At 33.7% G+C, this 24,601-nt stretch overlaps 1 protein-coding gene across 1 annotated transcript; it reads right to left on the reverse strand.

The window, feature by feature from the left end:
* Positions 1-13,693: 13,693 nt before the first annotated feature.
* Positions 13,694-21,598, reverse strand: LOC129798193 (zinc finger protein 473 homolog). Its single transcript, XM_055841218.1, has 3 exons — positions 20,276-21,598; positions 14,170-14,588; positions 13,694-14,107 (listed from the first exon to the last, which is right to left on the reverse strand). The coding sequence occupies exons 1-3, from the start codon at positions 21,500-21,502 to the stop codon at positions 14,059-14,061; spliced, it is 1,695 nt and encodes a 564-aa protein (XP_055697193.1). The 5' UTR covers positions 21,503-21,598; the 3' UTR covers positions 13,694-14,058.
* Between the last annotated feature and the right edge of the window lie 3,003 nt (positions 21,599-24,601).

Consider the following 24,601-nt stretch of genomic DNA (forward strand, 5'->3'; position numbering starts at 1 on the left):
CTTCTTCAGTGGCTGAAGGAAATATTTTTATTCAAAAATTAACATTGTGACATTTTCGAGTAAGTGTGGATAAGATTTGATGTAAATCAATGTTAATTTTTGAATAAAAATTTTTCCTTCAGCCGCTGTAGAAGGTGCGTAGGGCATCGAAAGCTCTGGGAAGAAAAGACTTTTATTCTGGGCTATTCCTCTACCACACGACGAATACCGGATTAACTTTAAAAAAGAGCGTTTTAAGCAAATAAAAAGATTTTTGGTTCTATAATGCCTTACTTACTTACAAGGCGAACTGGAGTCGAATTCATTCTGTTAGTTCAGATTTTTTAACACATTTTGCTCCATACAAGATTCCATAACTTCTGTTACTATTCGGAAAACCCTTCGGAAGATCCTTAAATGTACAATGTAAACGGCCTTATAACCAATTGCTGGTCTTGGTTTGACTCAAGTCGCACTTGGTCGACTTGGTGGACCTCGTTTCCTTAAAGCATAAAGTCCGCCCCTAAAGACTTTCCAGGCTGGGTCATTAGTTTTCTTGAAAATCTAGATGGCATTCTCAACAGCGCCTATGGAAACTTTTAATTTTTGTGCAATATTTCTAATGGATTCATTTTCTTTGTGCTAATAAACCATGATACTGAGTTTTGCAGGTAACTGACACCGTTTTTTACCCATTTAGCATTATTATTCCATGGAATTATAAACAAAGTATTCAAGTTTCTTATTTAACTATTCTTTGCCCTATAATAACTGTTTTTATTATTATTTCATATAAAAACAAGCAAATGTATGTTGTTAAAACACCCTTTTGTTATTATTTTTTGGAATTGAACAATTTGCGTAATTGGTATAAACAAAATACTCAATTGAATGTTAGTATCTATTTTTGATGATTTTGGATATGAGTATCTAAACTGGATACAGTACTACCAACTGTCAAAAAAGGTACAGTGCTGTCTCTCTATATGTACACTCTCTATATGCACAGCTTTTGTGTCGGTTGCATTCAAAATCAATTTGTTTACATTTTGAAAAAGTAATAAAGAAAATTATTTTCTTGGTAGGGGAAAGTGGTCTGCCTTTGAATGCGGCAGCCTTTGAATATTGTAATTTTTTCAGTTTTCTTTAAAGCATAAATTCTTTTCTATTAACTATTAGATAGCTATTCATAATCCTCACAAGTCATCAAAAAATGCAGAGCCTAGCTCTTATTTTCTAGGTGCTAGGGCAAAAAAACGAATCTGAGCTCTAAACTGTAATTTTGATGTTCTACAATTCATGTGTTTTTTCATAATTAAAATAATATTTCGAACAAATCTTCTATTGTGAGTCATAGAAGGTTATTCTTGGATGGTATTTCTCCAAATACATTTTGATTCAGATGAGACAAATTTTGTGAGTGATAAAAGTTTGCAAATATTGCTCTGCGGCAGCCTTTGAATCTTAATGTTGTGTGCCTTTGAATCCTCTCTTTCCATGCATTGAAACATCTGACAGCTTCCTGTCCAGGAGCAGAATAGAACTCCTACTTTGGTCTGACGAATGTCATACAAATACTTATAACATGCTATCTTACTCCGGCCAGGATATTTCAAACTGACATTTGTTAACTTCAATGGCGTTTTATTACAAATTTTCAAGTGAAAAACAGTGCTTCAGAAAAATGTAAAAAATGTTGTTGTATAATGACTTTTGATTACAGTGGTGGTTTTATTGAGTGCATTAGGGTTCATGCTAATAAATTATGGGCCACTTAATCTTACAGCCCTAATATTCTCAGTGAAAAATTAAGATTCAAAGGCTGCCCAAATACATTCAAAGGCAGACCATGCAGGCTGCCTTTGAATATATCGTCATAACATTTTTAAGTTCCTCACCAGGAAAAACTGAGGACTTGCGAGTCCTGAATGGGGTAAGCATAGAAGCTTAATGAACAAGAGAATATTTTGGTGTAGTGAAAAGTAAAACTCATGTTGTAGTTTACTCTGCAAAAAATCTGAAATTTTGAACATCATTTTACGTTCAAAGGCAGACCACTTTCCCCTAACTAATTTTTCTTGTTTTTAATTTTCTTAATTTTATTTTTTCTGTCTCATATTATATTTAAAATAACACGGGAAATTCTAGAAGAATATAAAAATGATAATTTATTAAAAGAAAGAAAAAAAAACCGTTGGGAATTTCAAAAAAAGTTGTGCATATTCAGAGAGAGAACTGTCAAAAAAAGTACCCAAACTGTGCATATAGAGAGACAGTACTGTAAAACTAAATTAGATATGGGGCTTCAGATTGCACTAGTTGTAATTTATGCTTGTTTTAAAGGTTATTAATTAAAATTTGGTGAGAAAAGATGAAAAAATAGGTGTCTTCAAAATATTGAGCGGCACTGTAACTAGGGGAAAGTACTCTGCTTTCGAACGTTCATGCCTTCAAATAATGTGAATTTCTCTTACATTTCCTAAGAGATTTCCACATAATTGTCACATAATTATCAACAACAATTGATAATAAGCTCACTAATATTTAATAGAAATGTTTAAGGCTCTTAGGAAAACTTAAAGAAAATTCACATTATTCGAAGGCATGAACGTTCGAAAGGAGAGTACTTTACTCTATAGTGAAAATTTGAAACCTCGATCTTTTTTTTTTTTTTTTTGAAAATATAGAATTTTAAAATTTCAGAATTGCCATGTTTTATTCCAGATTCCCTTGATGTTTTTATTCAATTAGACAATTGTCTAGTATAACCAGGAATTTAGCCATGAGCAAAATCAATTATTTTATGCAACACACCACTTTTCTTTAACCCTAGACATATTTGCCTTCTTAAAACTCTTTTGGTAACCAGTCCAAATTGACTTTTGATATTTCAATTAAAGAATCACAGTTCTTCTGAGCTCAAACAGACTTATAGGCTTCCTCTTGCTAGCTTTTCTATAGCATCAAGCCTCTCATATGCTATTCCCGTGGTACGAAAGGTGTTAGTTTTTATTGTTTCCCTGGCCTAAGCCATATGGTGAGGATTGAGGGGGAGCAGAAAGAATGGCACAGAATTGTATGTAAAAATTGAGGTTCAAGGCTACATTTAGCACAAAATTCACCGGGTTCTCCCCATACATGAGAACAGAAATTGTGAAATAATGAGAGGAACGCAAGAAGATGAAGTGATCTGACAATTCTCGATATATCTTATGTACCAGATCCGCGGGATGGGTATAAGGGGCTAAACAAAAAAAAAAGAAGAGCGAGGAGAGAAAAATCGACTAACGTCGCTTCCACTGGACTACGTAAAATTAATCATTAATACAGATGATATGTGAGAATTCTATTACATAGAAACCTACTCAAATTACCTTTCCTTGGGTGCTCCAGATGCCTGACTTGCTCACTGTGCTGTGGGATTGGGTTAGAAGAAAATATTGTCAACTTGATGGGCTATGTAAGCTATTAAATCAACACTCCTCAGCGCGACACGCTGACTCATATTTCACAACATACAACCCATAGTCACGTGTCAGATATGATTTGTGTCTCTTGAGGTTCTACCGTGCAAAAGTACGCAATTATATATTCCAAATTGGATTTCATTTTCTCATCAAAGTATCTTGGCGGAATAATTCCCCACGAGAGATGCGCGACGCGACTGTGGTGAAAAGCTCCACAGACGATTCCCAAGACACTTGGAATTTGTCGCTCAGCCGAGGCGCAACCATTTTTACTGGGGTAGCTTTTTTCGTTCTTCTCACTCGAATTTAGTGTCTCAGCTACTGCTAAATAGCGCGATGAAGCTACATTTCCCTCCACATTGGAATATCTTTTTACCATCCCAGGAAAAACGGCGGGAAAGCAATTTTCATCCCCCATTCCACTTAAACCTATGAAATTCAATATTGGTCATTTTATTTTTGAGCCTGTCAATCATTCTTCCTACCCAGATTTTGCAAAAAAAACGAAGGTAAGCTTCAAGGAAAATTGAGACAATGTCTTTTCACGGAAAATGACCATCACCAGGGGGTTGGGGTGTGGATAGAATGGGGAAAAATCTTTACCGGAAATTTCAGTTGTCAGAGACAAACAAACAAATTGTCCTTTATTCATGAGACCACCCCAAAACAACCCCTCCAATTGCAGTCCATTGGCAAATATTAAAAGACAAATATCCACAAATCCCAGGCAATAAAAGTGTCTTCGTGTGAAAATTCAGGTGCATGGAGGAACAATTGCAGAAAGTCCATTAGATATTCATGAATACAGCACAGTAATTTGTAAAGTTTTGCGATCAATTGATAGTTTGGGTACTCTGCAATTCAATGGAACTCCGCTAATCACTTGCGCCAGTGAAGACCTTCTGAGGTGTCGAGGAGGAGTTTGATACATTCTAACCCCAAATGTATAAATTACTAATACATGTGTACTTTTAAAATAAAATATTAAATACATTGGTAATTGGATATGAGACAATTGAAATTGTTTTTGCGGTTTCTGAAACATAGAAGATGGCACTTAGGTTAATTGAGTGTGAAAGTTATACTTAGAAGTGTATCAAAAGGCATAGCATTATGTACTGGTTTAACAGGTGAGTGTACAGATTTTCAGAGAATAAATTATATTCTTCTTTGGTAGACAATTTAACAATTATTAATGAAGTGTATCCAGTAGGAGAACGTACACTGAGAGAAATCCGAAAAAGTTAAAATAACATTCCCGAAATGTAAATTTTACCCTGCAGTATTGATCCAAAATAGGTGTAAATATGACCCTTTTTAGGTGTATTAGGGGTTAAAGGTACCCTTTTTCATGTTAATTTTACCCTTAGAAAGGTGTAAAATTAACATTAAAAAATGTTGATATATTTTTACACATAAAAGGTGTTAAATTTCTGAGGAAAAAGATGTTAATCGCACCCTCTATTTTCTCAGTGAATGAAGACAGAGTATATCTCCCTAACCATTAAAAATTGAGAATTTTTATTTTTTTTTTTCAATGTTTAATCATACACCGAGAAATCTAGGATGGTAAAATTTACAATCATCCATTCGAAATTTTTATAACCGGATAGTTTAAAGGTCACTCAGAAAAACCGGAATATCAGATCGGACAGTCAAAAATTGTTGGCAATTCACCCTATTTATGCCCTAGGCACACTTACGACTTAAGCCGAGAAACGGCTTAACGTTATTATAATCAAAATAAATATTTGACTAAATTCCCATCGTTTCACACTAACTATATACCCTTTCTGGGTTTAAACCAAAAGACGTATTAATCAGAAATGGGAACGTTAAGTTTCGGCTTAAGTGGTAAATGTGTCTAGGGTATTAGATTTTACCTTAAGGCTTCCCTAGGTTCTAATATTCGGATAGCAATTTTTATTATCCGGATAGTAAATATTACTTGATGGATATTAGAATGTACAATCTTAGAAACATTTATTTTTTATTTGAATTAATTTTTGGTGTTTGGTTTGGGTCTTCTTCATGGTTGGTATCATGCGGTTTCCAAGCCATTTATTAAGTACTTAAAATACAGCGGATATGGGTGAGTCCAAATCACAAATGAGGGTGTGGCTTTTGGCGCTGGTGGTTCATGGAAACATTTTTTTCTGTGCTTATGCTTTTGAAAATAAATTAATTCTTTCTTGTTGAGTATTTTAAAAATTTTATTCAATTGGTTGTTAGTACGATTTATAAAATGTAGCGCATGCATGGAATACGTAACAGGGGGCGTGACATAATTTAAATTAAAAAAATATATAAATAAAATAAAAATACACAATGTTGTATATCATCAATGATTCACTAAATGTGTACCAATGTGATGTAAAAAGTGTAAGTTTAATTTTTCATCTCTTGATGTAGGAAATATCAAGAAATCTTACATTAAAAAGGGCTATAAATTGTATTCTGAATAGACATATTAAACAAATGACTCACAAATAATTAATGAGAAAATTCTTATGTATAGGGTAAGTGTGCCAAATTTCGGCATAGTTGCATGCAAAGTCTCAAGTTTGAAATGTAATATTTTAAATACAAATTGATTTTTTTTAGTCTTCTGAAAGAATGTTGCTTGGAACCTTGTAAAGAGTTTACCATTTTTATTTACTCTAAAATCATTCTTAATACATTTTAAAATGAATAAAAATATAGATATAGCTTTGGTGCCCTATTTAGGCCACCTTCATTCTCATAGTTCCTTGCCCTTCGGGAATTCTTCCAATACCTTTTTCATGTCATCTCGTTTGTCGAAGCTACATTTTTTGTTATTCTTTTGCATTGTATAATCTCTAAAGTACGTAAAATCTAAAGGCTAATGGAAATTCGAGGAACAAAGAAGGTGGCCGAAATTACAAGCTGGCCGGAATTTGGCACACTTACCCTAACTAGAAGTTTTTTATTTAGATATCGTAAAGACTGAAATAGCTTTTAATTACAGCACTTCGTCAAGTATGCATCACTTGGGGATTTTCGGTACGACACAGTTTTTTTTAAAGTTATTTTGTTTTCTGTTTGTATATATAGGCCAAGATCTGGACGAATTTAATTAGTTCGTTGGAGTACTTTGTGATCAAAATGAAACTGTTAGTGGTTGGTGCAATTCTTTTGCTTGCTCTTAGCTATGGTTAGTTTTGATCTCATCATGGATGTCATTTCAATCTTAAAAGCAGTTCTGAATTTATATTTTTTGTGTTTAAAATATTATTTCAGGACAACTAACCGAAGCAGATCCGGAATGTCGCAAAGAATGTACAACGGAATATAAACCAGTTTGCTGCGTATACGAACATGGGCACAACAAAACCTTTAAGAATGAGTGTCATGCAGATTATTTCAACTGTCGAAAAAATCGCCGTAAGATTTGGAAAAGAATTGGAAAGGTTTAGAATAGAATAGTTCAATAGCCTATCTCTCTATTTAGATCCTACGTCTGTGCATCCTGGAGAATGTGATTCTTCTTCCTCAGAGTCAATGTCAGATGAGTCTTACTGAAATGTGATACATGGCTGATGTTTGAAGATATCCTTCAAGATGGGATTAAAAATTAACAATTCGGCTATTCATTGTAGCTTTCGAAATACTAAATGGAATAAATATATTTGATTTATTGGAAGCAATAACAATGTTTTATTACTGTGATAAAAATTTATCAAGCATTAAAAGTTGTCTAGTGCATTCTGAACTAGTGCAGTGGAACAATCAACATGTTTTGCTAGTCAAAAGATAATAAAAAAGTATTTCAGAATGTTTTCACACAATTTTAAGACTAAAGTTTGCACTTGGTTAACCATGAGGTCACGCGCGGATTTTTGAATGCTAAACAGGAATGATAAAATTATTTTAAATTTTATTGTACCAATATGGTTAAAACATTGATAGTGGTGTAGGTCAAAGATTTTTTCTTCATATAAAAGGAGTTAATTGGAAAATGTTGTCCAGTATTTTTACAATGAAAGTTTTCACGTTTGTCTTTATTCTGTTTTTCTCTTTTTGCCTTGGTAAATCAGCATAATTTTATTGTTTTTATCATTTCATTTAATATCTTCATTATCTTTAGGAGAGGATGAATTCGACTCCAGTCCATGTCCACAGCCCTGTGAAGATCACTGTTATCCTCTTTGTTGCCATTTTCCCGATGATACTCAAACTACTTTCTGCAGTTTATGCCATCTCCGAAATTACAACTGCGAGAATCACAAATGTAAGATGCTCAAGATGTTTTTAATATAATTACACTATAACATCATAAGCAAACTATTCATCCCATTAAGAATCTTTCAAGAAAGTTGAATTAAATTGGTTTTTGAATGTCTCTTTTGCTTTAATATTTTAATTTCTCCAAATTGTATTCTTAGGAATGCACTAATAGATCTTTTCATAATTCCGTAGAGTGTTGTAAAAAAGTATTACACGATTTTTAAGGCGTGTTCCTTACAAATCCTTAGAATATTAATTGTAAATTGCTATAAAGTTTCGCCAAAAATTTGTGACCCTAAGGACACTCGCCATATAACTTTAGGCCACGCCTCCTTAAGGAGCTTTACTTATTTTAACAATGTATAGGGGAGACTAGGGCAAAAAGTCACAAATCGAAAAATTCAAAATTCAATATCTTCCAAGGTAAAGAAGATAGCGGCTCAAATTTTTTTCCATAGATAGCCTCCATAGACCTTCTTCAATGTCGTAAGTTTCTTAGAATTCGAACAAGGAATTTAGAAAATAAAAAATATCGAAACTTTTAGCCCTATTTTGGAAATATTTTTCTTGCAGAAGATATCAATTATTACCTACTTATTTTCCAAAATTGATGCACTGGTGAATATTTTCTAAATAATTTGGATTTTTTGAATACGAATCCGCTATCTATTTTAGAATTTCACAAAAGTTCTCTTCTCCAGAAATCCTTTTATTAAAAATGGCCACTTGGGGTAAAAAGTAACAAAAGGTATAGAGCAAAAAGTAACAAAAAGCGAAGCAATTTCTGATGTCTCACGGCGAAAAGAAACGTCATTACCATGTTACGCCGCTTGTTCTTGCATTGGTCAAACGATTTGCAGTCTTTTGTGTGTTTTTATCTAAAATAGTTTGAAAAACGCTTTTCTCGTTTTCTCACTTTTCTCGCAGAGAAAACGGTGTTTCATAAAGGTGTACATGAATAAATTTTCCATGAAAGTATGTCACCTAGTTATTTTTCCAAATTTACGGAAGCCTGTAATGAAACGAATCTAAATATGATAATACCCAATGTCTGGTACTATTTGCCCCAGCATTTTTGAGAATAGTCACAGAATTACCTTTTAGAAATCGGCTCGATAAACGTATTTCCTTGCAAAATAGAGGAAAATTACTTTCACAAAGTTGTAGAGCGGTAAATTTCCTATAAAACTGCGCTAATTAGAAATTTTTGAATCGCTCGAGTAGCTTGTAAAAAAACAAAATATCCGTTTTGTGACTTTTTGCCCCAATCTCCCCTACTAATGATAGGACTTATGACATTGAATTTAGATTTGCAGTGTCAAACAAGAAAATGATAGAATACCACGTAATCAAACTAGCGTCACGAAATAAAAGTTGATATAGTCTATTCTATAAGTTCTCTCTCAATAAAAAAGACCACGCCCACAATCGTCCTAGTACGAAGAACGAATGTAATACAAATTTCTGATTTTTTTCTCAAAAACTTTTGCAGTTGCATGTACTTTAAACTGTGTTACTGGAAAATTGACAAAAATTTAAGGCTTTCAGTGTGGTAATTTATAATAATGGATGTAAACTTTAAGATAAACAGCCTGGTATTTTAACATTTTCTATTGCCTTGGTTTAATATTTAGTAGTCGTATAGGATATCGTAATTAATGATTTTGATTTCTTAATAATTTAAATTAAATATTATAATTATATAATATTTTCGTTAATGTTATTATTATTATTATTACATTTATTTTTAGTATTTAAAAGAGATAAATTTCACTACTCTATTACAAGTGGCTTTAATAATAAATAATTATTATCAAAACTTTTAGTAGACACTAATTATGAAAAAAAATACGCTTTAATTATTTTTAATTCAATGAACATGGAAAAAATCACTAAAAATTGTCTAAAACTTCTAAAGGGGGCGTGGCTTAAAATTATTATTGTGTAAAATTTCCTTGAAATCTTTTTTTTCCAGGTAGTTAAGTAAAAGGGGACTGTATAATAATTTTGAAAATTATAGGAATTTATAAAAGATCAATTTCAGTTTAATAAACCTATAAAGGGGCGTGACCTAAATAATTTGACTGAAGCTTCTTCAAGAATTTTAGAAGCACACAATCTCATATTTTTTTTAAATAATTATTTTAAGCCAATATGAAGCTAATAATGGACAAAAAAATTCATTTAAAAATTTACGAGGATTTAGGGGAGAGCCGGCAATAGCATATTTTAGACATTTTTTCATGTTTTGGCTGTAAGGAATTATTTTCAGAACCTTGAAAATTAACTTGAAATTTGGTATAGTGTAGAGTAACCACTTATCGCCACTTTTAGGAAAAACTGAAATTAATTTGATTATAATTTTTAAACCCTTATTATAAAGTAACTTAAATTTGACACAAGGTCACTTAGATATGTTGTCTATAGATATATCAGACTAATAGTCCCTCTATTTAACGGTGGATTACTTAAAAAAATATATTTATTAAAAATTCAAAAATAACCACTTTTCGCCACCTTGAAAAGGCCCAAACTCAATTATTTTGGAAAATATTATTAAAAAATATATTCAGCGTTGCTTTTTCTTCCTGATATCCTTTTTATTACTCGTATTATATGATTTTTCTTCGACTTCACTATAGGTGGCGATAAGTGGTGACATCACCCTAGGGCTTAGAATACTCACTAGAATAGACTTTGTTAAAATAACTTGATTAGTGTTTTGTCACATTTATTTAAATAATCAAAGAATAATCCATCATGTCCCAAATAAGCAGACTCTCCCTTATTTTCTTTTCAAGAATATAATTAGAAAGGGATAGTTTTTCTATTAAATGCGTGTTACACTTCACTAATTTACCTAAATCCGTAATGAACTCATGCTTTTAAATTTCTCTTTTGTGTCAACAGACTGCATTGCAATTGGATTGGGAGAATGTGAACAAGAAGCTTCAGAATCTGGTTCAGAAGAATATCAGGAAGAAGAATCTGCTTCAGCAGAACACTAGGCATAGATTTCTTCAGAACAATATAACACTACTTTCATATAAAATTTAGTAATAATAAAATTATCTTTTCTCGAATGAATAATATTCTACTTATAGCACTTGGTTAAATACTAGGAGACACGCGTTAGCTTCTTGAGGTCAAAATCATCTTCTTCTGGTTATTTTATTTACCTTTATAAATTGTTTAATCTAGACTTACTAAAGACATGGTATAAAAAGAAACTATCGGGAGAATTTGTCATCAGTCTTTAATTGATTTCTTTCCAGTTATAATGGAACGTTTCGTGTGTCTTGCAATTTTAATTGCTATTTTTATTGGTAAAATATCTTGTTTTGGATTCTTTAAAATTATACTCAAGTATAATTCTTACGAATGTTCTATTTTATGGCATAGTGTCCGAAAATTACGCCATACCACCGCCATGCCCTACAGCTTGTCCTATTTTGGTTGAACCTAACCGTTTTTGCTGCTACTATGCTGATGGATCAAGCAAAACCTTCGATAGTGTTTGTCTTTCTCAAGTTTACAACTGTCCAAGAGGTTTAAGTAAGTTGAATTTTAAAATGTTTGAACACGAGTGGATTTTTTAGAAACAGAAATTCTTATGATATTTTATAGGATGCATTGCTGTTTCTCCTGGATATTGCGGTATTGCACCTTACGAGCCTCAAAATTAATGCTTGGCGTTAATAAACTTTGAGAGTTCTTTGAACAACTTCAAAGATATGAAGATGCACATTAATTTCCGGAAACACTGCATGAAAAGATTGTTTAAAGTTATCTCTTGCATGAAGTATAATAAACTTTGAAAATTAAAACTGAAATGACTTTTACCACTGTCTTTGACAATGCTTTTACTAAATCAAGTTTAATTATTTAAATTTTTCTCTGTTGTGTAAAATGTGGCAACCCCACCTTGTTATATTCATTAATTCCAAGATTTATGATGTTTCAGAACGTCAGTGGTACCGGAGAAGAGAAACTACATGCATAATTCTACAGAGAGAGCATTATAATAATTCTTTAATATTGAGTTATAAATATATACATATCTCTCTTTAACCCTTTAAGGACGATAGGGACACCGGTGTTCCAAAAAAGTTCCTACCGTCTTCTATAAGTTTTGCTCTAAAAGCTTCTACACACTATGAGAAATTTCTTTAAAAAATGCTTTTTTAAAGAAAATTTCCCCTCTTGTAGGCAGAAACGTTGGAATTTTTTTTAAAAAGGAAATTTTTGAGGAAAATTGCTTCTAGGGTGTAGACACCATAAGAAGTAAAAAAAATTGATTTTTTCTGGCCTCCAGTTTTTTATCCTCTCATCCTTAAAGGGTTAAACGGTCTCCAGACTCGAGATTTAACCCAGTTCCACTAGGTGTAAAAATCCTAAATAATAATGTATTTTTTGATTTTTCAGAATCTAATGAAACGCTAATCCTTAATATCCCATTCTAAATCAACATTTTCTAAAAAAAATCAAAGTGATTAGAAACTAGAAAAGTTAAGCCAATATCGCTATGCCTTTATAGGATGGACTTGTTGTTCTAATTCTAATTCTAAAGCTAGGATATTTCCAGTAACAAAATAATTAACTTTAAACTACGCACGTAAACCAAGCTGAAGACGACTTAACGAAATTATAATCAAAATATCGATTAGACAACATTCAAATAACTTTCCCGCGAAGCCGTCTGTCGTCTCAAGCAGTAAGTTTATTAAGGCACTAGGTCAGTCGTATTACCCCGTAAGGAGTCATATTTTTTTGGTAGAATTTTGTAAATCTGAGGTTTCGAGGTATTCGTCGTCACGCTGTCCATCCCTTTGTTCGTCCGTATATTACTATCATTAGATGTAAAACGATAAGAGATTGCGACTTCGGACATTTGGAGAACCCCCGTACGTTGACTTTGGTACGTGCCCCTCATTTTTCTCTATCTTTTCTTCTCTCGTTCAAGCCACGTTTTTTAGGGATTGCACCAAAAACACCACGTGCGATTTATTTTTTTCATTTTTGAAAATCTTTTTGAGGTTACCTAAGCGAGAATATACGAGAATATCGAAAAATCCTAATGCTTGATCAAGTTCAGTGGTTTAAGATGTAGCGAGGGTATTTCTCAAAAGAATGGTATCTTGATTGGGCTCCTTGTAAAGGCTTTGGAATTTCAACTAACCTGAACCACGAACCGGTTCCAATCGATTTTGAATCAGCAATGAAATGGTTATATACCGATTAATAAATTTTATCCGAAAATCTATTGCAGTACCGTAGATTCGGGTGACTTTATCTTCCGTGGGTGACTTTGCCCCTCTCCTGTTCGCGAGCTATTTTTAATTCAAGCACTTAAGGATGGCCTATACCGATCCGATCTACCATATCTGACCGGTGAGGATCGTTCTTAAACATTAGTATTAAACAAAAGCTTTATGAACAGGACAAGGTCATCTACAGAGGAAAAATCACCCACATTTACGGTATTTGTATTACTCAGAAGAAATCGGTTCTCAAAGATTGTAAACGTAAACCGCTAAACGGTAAAAGATGTGAAAGTATTTTTGAGGTATAACATCCGAGTTACGAATTCGAGCCTTTCGCAAAGCATGGAACGTATTGTCACCCTTTTTTACGGAGTATAACCATAATATAAAGAGGATTATAAGTGGAAAAATTGTCCTATACATTATATCAATTCTGTGGTTTTTCAATGGTAAATAATAAATTTTTCCATTCATAGTAAGCCAATACGAAAAGAGGATGAGGGGTAGTGCAAAATGTGTTGAAGCTTTCATCGGTGACATTTTTCCAGAGTGCGTGAAAGATGGAAAAGTGCTTCTCTAAATAATTAAAACACTTCGAACGGGTGCAATTGTGGGTGAAAACTGGAAGCATTTTTTATTCTGCTTTTTTTTACACGGAAAAATATACAGTCGATTGTTAATGTTTGTGGCATTTTTTCTAAGAAATAGCTATATGAATATTGGAAAAAATTACAAAATTCTTGTAGATAGAATTTTAAATGTCCATTTATTGCGAATAAATCTCTTATGTACATAATATCACAATATAAATTAGTACTTAAAATTGTGGTAAACAAGCAACATATTTCTTGGTAGGGGGAAAGCTATTAGAAACTTTTAGGGCTTCCCATAATCTATTGTATCTTCAATTAATTTACTACACGATTATTTTTGCTAATTTTAAGGGAGACTCTCGGAGTATAAAGATACGTGTGATAATTTCAATAGGGATTCTGCATTGCTACGTAATTCGGGGAAAAGGGTGTTGACTGTGTTTGGGTTGGAGGTGGCTGGGTTGACCATGGAGTGGCCAGACGAGGTACTGGCCTCAGAATTTGTTGTCATTTGTCTGGTGACATCATCAAATTGGGTGAAATTCCGCCAAATGATCTACAAAGTTATTGAATGTATTAATGAATTACTTCAATTAGAACCTTCTACTTTTGCATTACCTTTTGAGATTGAAAGCTTCAAATGCTTGGTTGCGAACAAACTGGAAGGCTGAAGAATACCTCTCACGTTGCTGGTAGTAGAGTTGACTAATTGATGAGAATCTCCTTTTGTCATCCAGTTGCATGTGATTGAGATTGTAATACCGGGAGTAGTCATATCCCAATTGGCGTGAAGGAGGATGCTGTAGAGGAAATGTTGTCTTCTTGTAGATTCCCAAGGGATCAGCCGTGGAAAGTGAAGAATTGTTTTGACTCTCCGGATACATTTCCTGATGCGATTGCATATGTTTCTTCAGGTAGGGCTGCCGTCGGAATATTTTTCCACACAGAGAGCACGGAAAACTGGCATCTTGTGATACATCTGTGGTACAATTGGTCTCGTAGCTAGTCGTCAGGGGTGAAGATGAATTTTCCTGGGACTGGAAAAGAAAACTTAAACATTAATTTCATCTTGAAAAGAAACTTAGTTTATTTTTTTTAGAAACAAAATGAATATTTTCTATCGGTAGCCTAGTAATTTATTTATTCAAAACAATATAGAGGGAAGTGGGGCACCTTTGAAATTGGGATGTTTCACCTATTTTTAAATAAAATAGAGCTTTATCGTTATATAATTTCGCTGCACTAACAGAATGAGAAGCTAAATCACATTATAATATAATTCAGACCCACTTAAACATTGCATTGGTGAAAAATCCCAATTCCAAAGGTGCACCACATACCCCTACGCTTAGAACAAAGATTAGATTCGTTTCGTAATGTTAGCGTTTTTACTCATTTATTGTCTATTTATCAATTATCTATGAAGACCTAAAAATTTGAAACAAACACATTGCTTATAAAATAATAAAAAAAATGAGAATGATGTACTTAAATTTGCAAGACTTAGAGTACATATTCTGCAAATTAAATTATTAATCTAAGGGGCAGTAGAGTTTATTGAAAACTTTTTTTAAAGATACTTTGAGCTAAATGAAACACCTCCCTACGATAATTTAATGTAGATCCACAATTGTTTTGTCTATCTAGATAACATAACGTTAAAGCCCAGTTTCTTTTGGAAGTATGCGAAAACATCGTATACCAATGTAGCCCCATAGCTTAACCCTTTAAGGGCGATTCGACCACCGGTGTCCCATAAAAAAAATAATTTTTCTTAACTACCTAAAGTTATTTTTTTCTAAGCTTTGTACATAATTGTAAAGTAGAATGTGTAAGGAATCTAGAATATTTTTTGCAAGTCTCTAGCTACTTGATATGTAGTAAATATTTAAGCTCAAAAATGACGATTTTTTAAATTCTTAAATTCATAGGGTGAAGTGGTACAAGTTGGACAATGGTACAAGTTGGACAATGCTACAAGTTGGACAATGCTACAAGTTGGACAGGGTTTTTTTCTTGATAAATTTAGTACTTCATTTTTATTTGAATATTTTTAATGCTTTAGTTTTATTATTCGGTTCCTTGTGCTTAAAAACAAATTTTGTACTGTATTTATCAAGAAAAAAGCCATGTCCAACTTGTACCGGTGAATTGTCCAACTTATAACACTATGTCCAACTTATATCATTTTACCTTAAATTGATTATATTTTTTTTTACTTCTATTTTTTTAAGCAAACCCTTTTGGAAATACAAACTACAAAACTCTTACGTAATATTTTCATTAGAAAGAAAATTATTATTCATCGGTATCGTCAGAAAAATTACCTTAATTTTTGGATATTTTTGTTCCTATCACTAATAGAGACCAAAAAAATTTCAAGATGTTCTTCGGGTTTTCTTATTTTAACTATAAAACTATAAAATATATACTAATGAAAAATCAGAGAGTGCTCAAAGTTTTCGCTAAAAATGCATTTTCTAAAAACTCTGAAAAACGTTTAGATTTTAGATATTTTCCGAGTTTTCTTAGTTTAATTATGAAAAATTAATTTTAGATTGGCATACGTTTATGTGTTGGGCACACTTACGACTAAAGTCCAGAGACAACTAAGCTTATTCATAACCAAGTCAGTTTCTGATACACTACAAACGAGGCTTAACAATAACGAGGCTTAAAATTTGGAGCGTTCCGAATTGGATTTTACATTTTTCCATTATAATGAATTAAAGCTCACAATTCTTTGTAGAGCTGGAAATAAACTTAACTGCATCAATTTATTGTATGGGGAAGTGGGGCACCTTTGAAGGTGGGGTACCTTTGAAATTGGGATTTTTCACCTATTTCTAAATAAAATTGAGACCTATCGTGCTATAATTTAGCTGCACAAACAGATTGAGAAGCTAAATTACATTTTGATATGGCTCAGTTCCACAGGAGAATAATCCCAATTTCAAAGGTGCCCCACTTTCAAAGGTGCCCCACTTCCCCCTATCTTAGTTTATATCGACGGCTCCATTCCATACTATGCTAAGTCGACTTAGCATTTTATTACTCCGAGAGATATGTTGTTCCCGGGACCGAGATCTACTACTGGTGAAAATTTGGTGGTCTTCCGACGCCCGGATAACGAGATATTCCATTTTTTCGAAAAAAAATTTACACAGGCAGCATAGGAAGTCGCCAACTTAAAATGGTTCTCCTGAAATTTTGTAATTCTGAGATAACATAGTATGAAATGGAAGCGTCGATATGATCTATAAGGAACCTATCATTTAGCCTTGGAGTACTCTATTGACATTAAGACGGCTATGGACGATGTAAACAAATAGTACTCCTGAACCTTTCATCAATGAACAAAATATTAAATACATCTACATCTACATAATTAAACATTTTTTCTTCATAAATAACTGACACTCACAAAATATAACTTTTGTGGGTTTATGTGCAGATATTTCTACTAAAATGCACTAATATACTCATTTGAAAATGAAACTACTTGAAAATTTACTTTACAATTCACGTATAACAATAAGAATTATTCACTAAAATCACCTAAATTGGTTTAATTCGCGAGATAGCCTGCACCTCACAAATAATGTAATTAACAATAATAATTATTGCACGTGAACTGTGTAATAAATTTACAAATCAGCAATGAAAATGAATTATCCTGTGATATTTTTGTTTAATAAACTGTGCTAACTGCATTTGCTTTGTGTCAGCATTCATTGTAAGCAACGCATCGCTGCGCAGCGTTTGCAATGAATGCAGACACAAAGCAGATGCAGTTAGCACAGTTGCTGAGGCAACCGACGAAATGAAGTATAATAGCATAGAATTCTCTAATTATGTCTTATTAAACTTCTTTAAAACTTTTATTCTAATTCTAGAAGAAAAAAAAACATTGTATTATATTTTTGAGACGTTGAACAAATTAAAAAAAAATCATCCGGATTACGAAGCGGACATCTGTCATATTGTCTCCCAATCATCCGAATTACCAAGCGAGCACTGTAGTTTCATTTTAAATAAATTACATGAACCTTAAAGCTATGTTTTGCGGATACCAAAATGACTATTGAACCTCGTTTATAGAGTGTCAGGAACTGACTTGGCTATGAATGAGTTTAGTCGTCTTTGGACTTTAATCGTAAGTGTGTCTAGGGCATTTTAGTCAGAGGCCCATCAAGCTTAATAAAAAAGGAAGCTATTTTTCACTTTTCCTTGTAAAAATTTTGCAGATATTGCACCGCGACTTAAAAAAATTTGCTCCTAGTTTTTATATAATTTCGGCAAACATTATAAAATGTATTTTTTAGATAGCTTTTAATGTACGGTTTCGAAAAATATTAAACTGGTAAGCCAATTCTTTTTAGAAATAACTTGCCAATAGTCTTCGGTGCGACTATGCAAAAACGTGTGGAAAAATGAAATATCGAGAGGCCCCTGCTTTTAGTATTGTTTGTTGATAACATCGTATTTGTAGAATTTGTAACCCCTTACCAATTGAAAATTTAATGAGAATGCAAAATATGGAAAAATTGTATACACACAGAAAAATGGAAAATTCTTAAAGAGAAACACCCAGGAATTTAAATCCCATCCAATGAATGCCAATGCCCTAATTCTAAATTCTTGATAATTTATTTTTAATTGTAATTTGCAAATCTGGAGACATTTTTCATTTAATGCTGAACTTAAGTTCCCGATCTCTTTACTTGAAAGAGCTAGGGATTCTAGCCCATTTCTTTTGCTCAGAGCTTCTAAACTTAAACGCCTCGGGGATTCACGTCCAATTTAAATTCCCAGGATCTTATATATTCTTAAATTTAGAGTCAAAATTTTTCTGTGTGTACTATATCACTTCTGAGGGGGTCCGTGGTAAAAATTGGTAAGAGCTTTCGGCTCTTGGGCGGTGTGACCCCTCGGCTCGACTGTCACAGTTGTGAGTTAGAGTCCCGCCCGGTGCAAATGATTGAAGCGTCTGAACACTGGGAGAAATCCGAAAAAGTTAAAATAACATTCCGGAAATGTTAATTTTACCCTGCATTATTGATCCAAAATCGGTGTAAATATTACCCTTTTTAGGTGTATTAGGGGTTAAAGTTACCCTTTTCATGTTAATTTTACCCTTAAAAAGGTGTAAAATTAACATTAAAGTATGTTGATATATTTTTACACCTAAAAAGTGTTAAAGTTCTGAGGAAAAAAAGGTAATGGCATCCCCGTTTTTTTCTCAGTGAATGGACTGGACATTTTTCACAAAACACTAAACTCTGTAATAAATTTGTAAACTGAACAATGTACGGAATGGCAGAAATTGCCCAGTACATTAATATATATATAAAAATATATATCACTTCTGCTACTTCATTTTTTAATTCTTTTTCGTAATTCTACCGTTTTTATGACAAAATAACTCTGTTCATCACTTCTGATGATATTTTACACTATTTAAAAATAAAAAACTCAGACCGTTACCGCAAATTCTTTTAATTTTTATTTGTATTGACAAGGGTTTTTTTTAAATAACAAATACCTTAATTTCAAATTAAAAATAAAATATGCGATAGTTTTTTTTTAATAAATTTATCTCTACATGGTGTGCGGCTTAGGCCAATGTTTTCTTTTTTGGACTTCAGCTTTTACATTATGCACTAATATTCCAGATTGCTATATGCATTGAGATATTAGAAATAATTCCAATGTATCACATTTATATCAAGTACAATTATTTGAATAAAATTTTATTCTATCGAAAATACGACACAAATTTTTACGAAAATTTATATTTTACTTAGGGTGGCGGCATACTTGTGGCCCCTGACCTTACTTAAGGGCTCCTTGCAAAAAAAAAACTGTACAATGTCACAAAACGAGTTCGAAAAACTTTAAAATTAAAAATGTGTTTTGATAGCACAACACTTTTTTTTATTTTCGGAATAATTTTCTGACAAAAATTGCGATGAGACCATAAGTAAAGACAGGCCACAAGTAGGGGAAACTGAGGCAAAACTTGTCAAAATGCATATTCAATTCTTTCACGAGCTCTGAGAAAACTTAAACGTTTTATAATGAGCATAATCTTATAGGAAATTTACTGCTCTACAACATTGCAGAAGACTATTTTCCTCTATCTCGAAAAAATGTGATTTTCAAATCATTTTCTAAACGTCGATTTTGTGGAGATTCTCAAAATTGCTGGGGCAAATTTTGTCAGTCATCGGATAATTTGTGACGTTTTACTCTCGGAAACGTTAAAAATATAAAATAGACATATTTTTATAGGAAATTTAATCCTCTACAACTTTGTCGAAGATAATTTTTCTCTATCTTAACGAGAAATGTGCTTAAATTCAGCTAATCAGTATTGATATTATCTGTAAGCCAAATATTCCAAAAATATGGCTCAAAATTTCATTATTTTTTATTTTACATAATCCTTCCTCGAATCCCTTGAAACTTTGTTACTTTAAGAAGGTTCATGAAGGCTATTTATAATAAAAATTTAAAGTCTCAGTCTCTTTTATTTTAGAAAATAGTGAATATTGAAATTTTCGTTTTGACAAATTTTGCCCCAGTCTCCCCTAATGCCACAACCCTATGCTTGTTGTTTAAAATACAACCACCGCTTACGACTGGGATGGCTCGGTTAAACTATTGATCTTCGTTTAGGCTTCATAAACCAACACCTGGCATGTTTTTTCATTAAACTTACCTGTGGTTTAACAACCTTTGGAGTAGATGGCAGGGGCTTTTTTGATTGACTTCCATTTGGAGCTCTTGGCTTATGCCACCTCTTGTGTGAGGCCAAATTAGCAGGACAGTTGAACACTTTGTCACACTCTGAGCACCGATATTCAATATGCACAATCCTAGAGCACCTATGCTGAGCTAACTGGAAGGCATCTTCATACATAATCCGACAGAGCTGACAAATATATGATCCGATTTTGTTGTCGATCTTTGCTAGCAATTGTTTAGCTTCATCTGTGATCTCCACCACATTGAAGGCCGGATCTATATCACCCTTCCTAACAACGAGTTCCTCATCATCTCGTAACTTCCGGATGATAGTGCCAGATACAGGACTCGTGTTATCCTCATCGAAAGTAGCTTTCCTCAGCTTCATCCTCTTCTTTATCTCATTCCTAACATTACCTGACTGATGAGAATTTATCGAAGGCTCTTCGGGAATTTTTGGGAGGCTTGAATCCTCAGGTAAAGTCTCGAAAGTCTTTTCAAAAAGCTTGGCAAATCCTTCAATCGCTTGGTGGTGATAGACTTTGTTTTTGAAGCACAGTTTCCCCTTATCTAGTATTCCCATTTGCTCGCGTTCCTCTTCATCTTCCTCATCTTCCGCATCGACTGGTTTTGATGGGTAATTCCCTATTTCCTGGATATATGGCACCGAGTCACAAACATCAATTATTGAATCGGATTTGTCATCTAGGCTGACTTCCTCCTCGTCATCTGTGAGTATGTCTTCTGGGGGTTCAGTGGCAATTTCCTGAATGTTAATGTCATCAGGACTGGTTATGTCTACGAAGACTTCCTCCTCTTCTGTTGATGTTGCATGAGAGTCTTCCTTGGAAGCTTTTGGAGTGTCTTGGAGGAAGTAATCCACGAAAGAAGAGGCCTTTAGAAGTCGATTGCTGAGAGAGGTATTGCCTAGGATTGGGCGTAGGCTCTCTTCGTCGAAGTAGCCAAATCTATGGCGCCAGAATTCCTCAGGAAGAGTTTCACTCTCTTCAGCAATTGGTTGCTGATTTGCATCCTGGGCCCGCATTCGCTTTCTAGGTGGTGAAGGTGTTGATGGAGGTGTTATGGGTCCAGAAGATCTCAGAGAGAGATCCAGGGGAGCTTGAACATCACTGGTACGATAGGTCATGGGAGCCAAATATGATTCCAAAGGGGGAACTTGCATGGTTTGATAGGAGAACATTTTCACTCGCACTCAGAATCTCCAGAATTTAGACACTGGTCACCAAGGAGTCTTCAGTTGGTCACGTCTACCGTCATCCGCACTCCGATGCACACTGGCGGGATGTCAGTCGGAAAATTGCTGTTGATGCACTTTCCACCCCCATTCGAGGGCATCCTCAGTGAGTGGCTGAATGTTGTGAAATTGTTCAACCCCTTGGCAGCAGGAGTCTGCGTCGATGCGCATAGTCGGAACGCCCTCGTAGCGTCGGAGCGAGAGTATCCCAAAAAGTCCACAGGAGCAACAGGTGGATGCCAATTGCATGGGACTTGTGCCCGCCTCAACGGATTCGGGGTCTCCCTCTCAATTGTGGATTCCCCATATTGGAGCTATTTTCTAGCTTGGAGCCAAGAGAATGGAGCAATTCGGGATGTAGGGATGTTCCAATGTGGGTGTTGATCAAAAGACTATCCACGATTATTCTATGCATTCTGAGACGTATTGCCTGACTCGAAATTCCAAATACTTCCTCCATGCTTTCTCTGATCTATCAATAGTGAATAAAACACTCCTCAATATTTCATTTAATCCCTGATTCGATGCAAGTTCCACTGCATCTTTCCCTAGAGGTAGTATTTCCAAAGACTTCTTTCTTCATTGACTCCTTTGCCAAAGTCCCAAAGGAGAATAAGGAAAGCACTATGCATACATTAATATTTATATATGTCCCACATTGCATTTGGCTCTATTTCAAAAGGAATCCGAAGTCCTAAACTTAGTAAAGTTACCACTTGGTGCACTACTGAAAATTTAATTACAAATTTACTAAACTTTTTAAATCTAATAGGTATATTTTTTGCATTAATCAAGTATCGGGTTTTGAGTTATAACGGTTTAATTTTATATAAAAATTATAAAATGTAGTTCGGGAATCTACGAACCAGAAAGCGGGAGATTTAGCACTTAACTCATTGCGTGTCCATAAACTAAATTTAGAGCGTTCCGAAATGGATTTTACATATTTCCAATAAATGAATCAGAGCTCACAATTCTTTGTAGAGCTGGAAATAAACTTAACTGGATCAATTTATTGTATCTTAGCTTATATGATCTATAAAGAGCCTGTCGTTTAGCCTTGGAGTACTCTATTGACAGTAAGACGGCTATGGACGCTGTAAAAAAATAGTAGGGGAGACTGGCGCAAAAAGTCACAAAACGGATATTTTATTTTTTTACAAGCTACCCGAGTACCTCCAAAATTTCTAATTAGCACAGTTTTATAGGAAATTTACCGCTCTACAACTCTGTGAAAGTCATTTTCTTCTATTTTGTAAGGAAATATATCTATCGAGCCGTTTTCTAAAAGGTAATTTTGTGATCATTCTCAAAAATGCTGGGGCAAATAGTATCAGGCATAAGATACTATCACATTTTGATTCGCTTTATTACGGGTTTGCGTAAATTTAAGTAAAATACCTAGATTGAATATTTTAATTGGAAATTTATTCTTCTACACCTTTGTAAAGCACCGTTTTCTCTATCTGAGCGAGAAAAGCGCTTTTTAGGCTATTTTACAAAAAAAAAACACACACACACAAAAGACTGCAAATCGTTTGACCAATGCAAACAACAAGCGGAGACACATAGCATTGACGTTTCTTTTCACCGTGGAACATCAGAAATTGTTTCGGTTTTTGTTACTTTTTGCTCCATAACTTTTGTTACTTTTTACCCCAAGTGGGCGTTTTTAATAAAAGGATTTCTGGAGAAAAGAATCTTTGTAAAATTCTAAAATAGAAAAATTGTAAGCCGCTATCTTATTTATCTTGGAAGATATTGAATTTTAAAATTTTCGATTTGTGACTTTTTGCCCCAGTCTCCCCTACTCCTGAACCTTTCGTCAATAAATAAAATATTACTATCTACATCTGCATAATTAAACATTTTTTCTTCATAAATTATCCATATGATTTTAGTTCCAGCTGAGATTCTTTTTCGTTGATCAACAAAAACGCTAAAACTCATTTAAAAAATTAATAGGCTTCTGGACTTTTTGTGTTAATAATTCTATATTTAGAAAAATCAGTAAATTAGTATATTATTAGTAATTAGTATAAATGGTTCTAAATGGTATTACTCACTGAAAATTCTTAGAAGTTTCAACTGTTACTACAAAAATTGTTCGTAACGTGATCACTTGACGATCATTATTTGTTTTTACTGCTCGAACTCTACGGAGAGAGTAGTAGATAATCCCTACCACTTTTCTCAACAAATATTCACGTTTCAGACGATTTCTGAGAAATGTCGTTACGCTCTTTGTCCGTCTGTCCGTCTGTCCGTCCGGGTGTCGCCAGCTCTAGAGGCCAAACGGTTAGAGATAGAGACTTGGGACCTTCGGGGGACCTCCAAGGCGACCCAAGGATCGTTAATATGCCCCTCATTTTCCCCCCATCCCTCCCCTTTCCCTCCAAAACTATGTTTTTTTTAGATTGCTCGAAAACGCGTTGTGCGATTTCTCTAATTTTTGGATATGTTTTAAAGATTACCCAGGCGAATATTTCGTCCATATACGGAAATAGCGTCGAATCATTTTAATAACGGTTTTCAAAGTCAAAGTTTGAAAAGACACTAAAGAGCGCATTTATCAAGCGAATGGGGTCATGTTTGGGGTCGTTGGAAAGGTCTTGGAATTTCCGACAAAACTGAACCAGTTCCAATCGGGTTTGAATCAGCAATGAACCGGTTCATAACCGATAAAAAATTTTTATCTGAAAATCAATCCTATTACATTTAAAACTATTTTGGGTAATCTTTTGAGAGATTTATGAATCGGTTCAAATCAGTTGAGAACCGGTAAACGGTAAATGATGCGAAAGTACTTTTGCGTTATAGTATCTAAGTCATGAGTTCGATCATTTCGCAAAGCCTGAGACGCTTTGCCACCCTTATTTAATTTGTTCGTACATTTTTGATGGTCTGACATAATTTTACGAACACTTTTCTGTGTGTTTACGAACATTTATAAACAAATGTTTCTAAAAGTAATCCTAATCAAGTTACTAACAATGTTTGCGAAGAAATACAAATTTTACAAACAATTTTTTTTCAGTGTACTGG

This window comes from Phlebotomus papatasi, chromosome 1, assembly GCF_024763615.1.
Source record: "Phlebotomus papatasi isolate M1 chromosome 1, Ppap_2.1, whole genome shotgun sequence".
Taxonomy (NCBI): Eukaryota; Metazoa; Arthropoda; class Insecta; order Diptera; family Psychodidae; genus Phlebotomus; species Phlebotomus papatasi.